The sequence below is a fragment of the Saccostrea echinata genome, unplaced genomic scaffold (genome assembly GCF_033153115.1).
Source record: "Saccostrea echinata isolate AGI-Se365-2 ecotype Australia unplaced genomic scaffold, CSIRO_AGI_Sech_v1 ptg000006l, whole genome shotgun sequence".
Lineage (NCBI taxonomy): Eukaryota > Metazoa > Mollusca > Bivalvia > Ostreida > Ostreidae > Saccostrea > Saccostrea echinata.
The window spans coordinates 10,379,556-10,383,357 of NW_026889755.1; the positions used below are offsets into that span (position 1 = coordinate 10,379,556).

Below are 3,802 nucleotides of genomic sequence, written 5' to 3' on the forward strand. Positions count from 1 at the left end.
AACATATTTGAGGTCAGACTTCATATTCAATCACCGGTTGCCATGGTTACCAAAATGGCTACTTTAAGGGCATAAAATGCATATTGGACTACTGAAAACATCCCATCTTCATCATTTATAATATTTTTTTTTGCAATTTGTAAAGAAATGACAGTAACATACTATGATGGAGCAACAATTGGAGTAACTACTATGCCTGATAAAATAATTCTGTTTTTTGTTTTTAAAAAGTTAGCTGGCCCTGAAAGATGCAGTTATTTTTCGTAAACGTCACTTCCGAGATAATGTGAATAGTACTGCGCAGCCGCCAAGTCATTGAACTGCAAGTAGCCGGAGCGAGTAGACGTGGTCTTACTTGCTCGATCATTATTGATATATTTTTACATATTGACGAGGTCAATATACTCTTAGAACTTTTTCAGAGTTCATTATCGTTTCTGACGTGGTCAGATCAGTTTTCGGGGGCGATTTTGTCTGACGTGGTCAGATATTTTTTCATCGGTTTTGAAAGTTCAAACCACGTGCGTCATGGCGGACGTTCCTAACCCTGACGATGATAAAGCACCGGTCAAGGGAAAGAAAAAAGCCCCGAACAAATCATCGTCTTCGGAGAAGACACCGTCTAACTTACGTTCGTCGTCGAGTTCGTCGACTTCGACTGGCACTTCCACGTGTTCTCGTGGTCATGGCGGAGGACATGATAGTTCCGCGCCAAATAACGAGAATGAGATTCTCAACATATTAAATGCGATTCAAGAGAATCAAAAGAAACAAGACGATCGTATGACAGAGCTAGAAAATCTGTATGATTATGATTACCAAGAATATGAAGATCGTCAGGACGATACCCCGGACGAACCGGGTACTTCCGGTGAAGCGGCTTCGAGGAAGCGCGCATTAAACGAGATTCTGACTGATACGGAAAACAAGTACGTCAATGCCGGTAAGAAACTTAAAGTTAAAGAGACTTGTGATAAACCGATTGATGATGAACTAGCTAATCTCGTGACAGATTGGTTCCGAGAGGGAATCGAGGAAGAACGATATAATGAACTTCTGAAAACGACAAATCGTCCTGAAAACTGTTCAGCATTAGTGACTGTGAAAACTAACCAAATGGTTTGGGATTTTTTGAGCCCAACTACAAAATCTTCCGATAAGAAGATGCAAAATGTTCAGACTTCGTTGATCAAGGGTGCTTGTGCACTCACTAAAATTACTTATTTGCTCGGTAAGTGTGACAATCCCGAGATTTTAGACCTTTTGGGAAATGCTATGGAATCATTGGCATTGCTGGGGCATGCCAACAGACAGTTGTGTATGTTGCGTAGAGAATTTATGAAACCTGATATGAAGGGTGAATATACTCACCTTTGTAGTCATAATTTAAAGTATACAGACTATTTGTTTGGTGACGATGTCCCTAAAACTGTAAAAGACATCACAGATTGTTCCAAAATCAGCAACAAAATTGGTATCGGATATAGAGGGAGCTTCCGTGGTCGCTTTATGAGGGGACGATCACGTGGACGCTTTGTCCGAGGAGCTGCAAGGGGTCGTGGATCCTACTCGAATGCTGCATCCTTCTCATCTGATTCAAAAAACTACCAACGAAGAGGCTTGCAGAGTCGCCTCCAGAAGTAGTTGAAAAGGTATGTGAATTTAGAGCAGGTGTACTAAAAAATTTCATTTCTGAATGGAAAGAGTTAACATCAGATAAAAGTATATTAAATATTGTGAAAGGTTGTCATTTGGAATTTAAAGATGATAAAATTCCTGTACAAAATTCAAAACCTTTTGAGCCACGTTTTAGTTCAGCTGAATCATGTGTGATTGACAAAGAAATTGAATCTTTATTAGATATGAATGTAATTGAAGAATTGTCTGAAAATGTAGACCTTAGTGATGGTTTAATTTCCACTGTTTTCACTAGACCTAAAAAGAATGGCAGTTATAGAGTCATTTTGAACCTGAAAGAATTTAACAAAAACATTGTGTATCACCATTTTAAAATGGATACTTTTGAGAGTGCTCTTGATTTAGTGACTCAAGGTTGTTATTTTGCTAGTGTTGACTTTAGCAATGCATACTATAGTGTCAGTGTGGCAGAGGAACATAGAAAGTTTCTTAGATTCATATGGAAAAATAAGATTTATCAGTATACTTCTCTCGCTCAAGGGTTAGCTAGTGCACCTAGACTCTTTACAAAACTACTGAAGCCTGTTTTTGCAACACTTAGAAGATTAGGACATGTCATTATTGGGTATATTGATGACTCGTTACTGATTGGCAATTGTATTAAAGAGTGTTTAGATCATGTTTCTGAAACTTTAGCCCTAGTAGAGAGTCTAGGGTTTGTAGTCAATTATGAGAAGTCTGTTCTCACACCTAGTACAAAAATCATTTTCTTAGGAAATGTTATTGATTCTGAATTGATGATAGTTTCTCTTACTGAAGAAAGAAAGGAATCTATTTTAGAGGCATGTAAAAAATTACAAACAAAATCAAGAGAAAAAATTAGAGAAGTTGCAAAGGTCATTGGATTGGTCGTGGCTAGTTTTTCAGCAGTAGAATTTGGTCAGCTGTTTTATCGTGATATGGAAAGAGCAAAAACTGATGCACTTGTACAATCACAACATGACTATGATGCTTTCATGATTATAACAAAAGAAATGAAATTAGAATTAGATTGGTGGATTTCTAATATTTCTTCATCAGTTAGAAGAATTTTGCATGAACCCTATGATCTTACAATAACTTCTGATGCTTCTCATCTTGGATGGGGTGCTGTTATGAATGAATTGAAATCAGGGGGTAGATGGACAACAGATGAATCTGAAAATCATATCAATTACTTAGAATTATTAGCCTGCTTTTTTGGGTTAAAGTGCTTTTGTTCTGATGTAACAAATAAAAATGTCAAATTATTTATGGACAATACCACAGCTATTTCCTACATCAATAACATGGGTGGTATTAGTTCTAAAAAATGTGATAAACTTGCAAAAGAAATTTGGCTATGGAGTATGAATAGGGATCTGTGGTTAAGTGCATGGCACATTCCTGGTAAAGATAATTTGATAGCAGATATGATGTCGCGCAAATTTGATGATCAAATAGAATGGATGTTGAGCAAATCTGTGTTCCATAAAATTGTTTTAAGATGGGAACAACCTGAAATTGATTTGTTTGCAACAAGGTTGAATAAGCAGATTGATGTATATTGTTCTTGGCATCCAGATCCAGATGCCCGTTATGTTAATGCATTTAGTTTTTCATGGGCAAACATTTATGGTTATCTTAATCCTCCTTTCAGCCTCATTGGACGTGTGGTGAGGAAGATTTGTCAGGACCAAGCAGAGTGTGTACTGGTGGCTCCAGTGTGGCCAACACAGCCGTGGTTCAATCTTGTGTTAGAAAAACTGGTGGATCATCCGGTGATTTTACCTGTGATGGACAATCTGTTGACACTTCCAGGCACAGATGTGCAGCATCCTCTGAAAGACTCGTTAGTGCTGATGGCATGTCGATTGTCCGGTTGCAGTACCAAAAACGAGGAATTTCTCATCAAGCAGCCTCGATCCTTTTGGCATCATGGAAGTCGGGAACCAAGAAACAATATAAAACATTTTATACGAGATGGTTTCAGTACTGTAGTGAAAAATCGATTGATCCATTTTGTACAACTATAGAAACTGTTATTGAATTTTTAGCACATCTTTTTCGCCTAGGTTTAGGGTATAGTGCTATTAATACTGCCCGAGGGGCTTTATCTTCTGTTGGACTGATTTTTGATGGGTTT

The 3,802-nt window shown here is 37.7% G+C and overlaps 1 protein-coding gene across 1 annotated transcript; it reads left to right on the forward strand.

The window, feature by feature from the left end:
* Positions 1 to 258: 258 nt before the first annotated feature.
* Positions 259 to 3,399, forward strand: LOC133180258 (uncharacterized). Its single transcript, XM_061314799.1, has 2 exons — positions 259 to 1,652; positions 3,317 to 3,399. Exon 1 carries the CDS (start codon positions 529 to 531, stop codon positions 1,642 to 1,644), a length of 1,116 nt encoding a protein of 371 aa, XP_061170783.1. The 5' UTR covers positions 259 to 528; the 3' UTR covers positions 1,645 to 1,652; positions 3,317 to 3,399.
* The last annotated feature ends 403 nt before the right edge of the window (positions 3,400 to 3,802 follow it).

Excerpts from the sequence above, each read along its gene's own strand:
- LOC133180258 (XM_061314799.1), top strand. The coding sequence starts at position 529 with ATGGCGGACGTTCCTAACCCTGACGATGATAAAGCACCGGTCAAGGGA.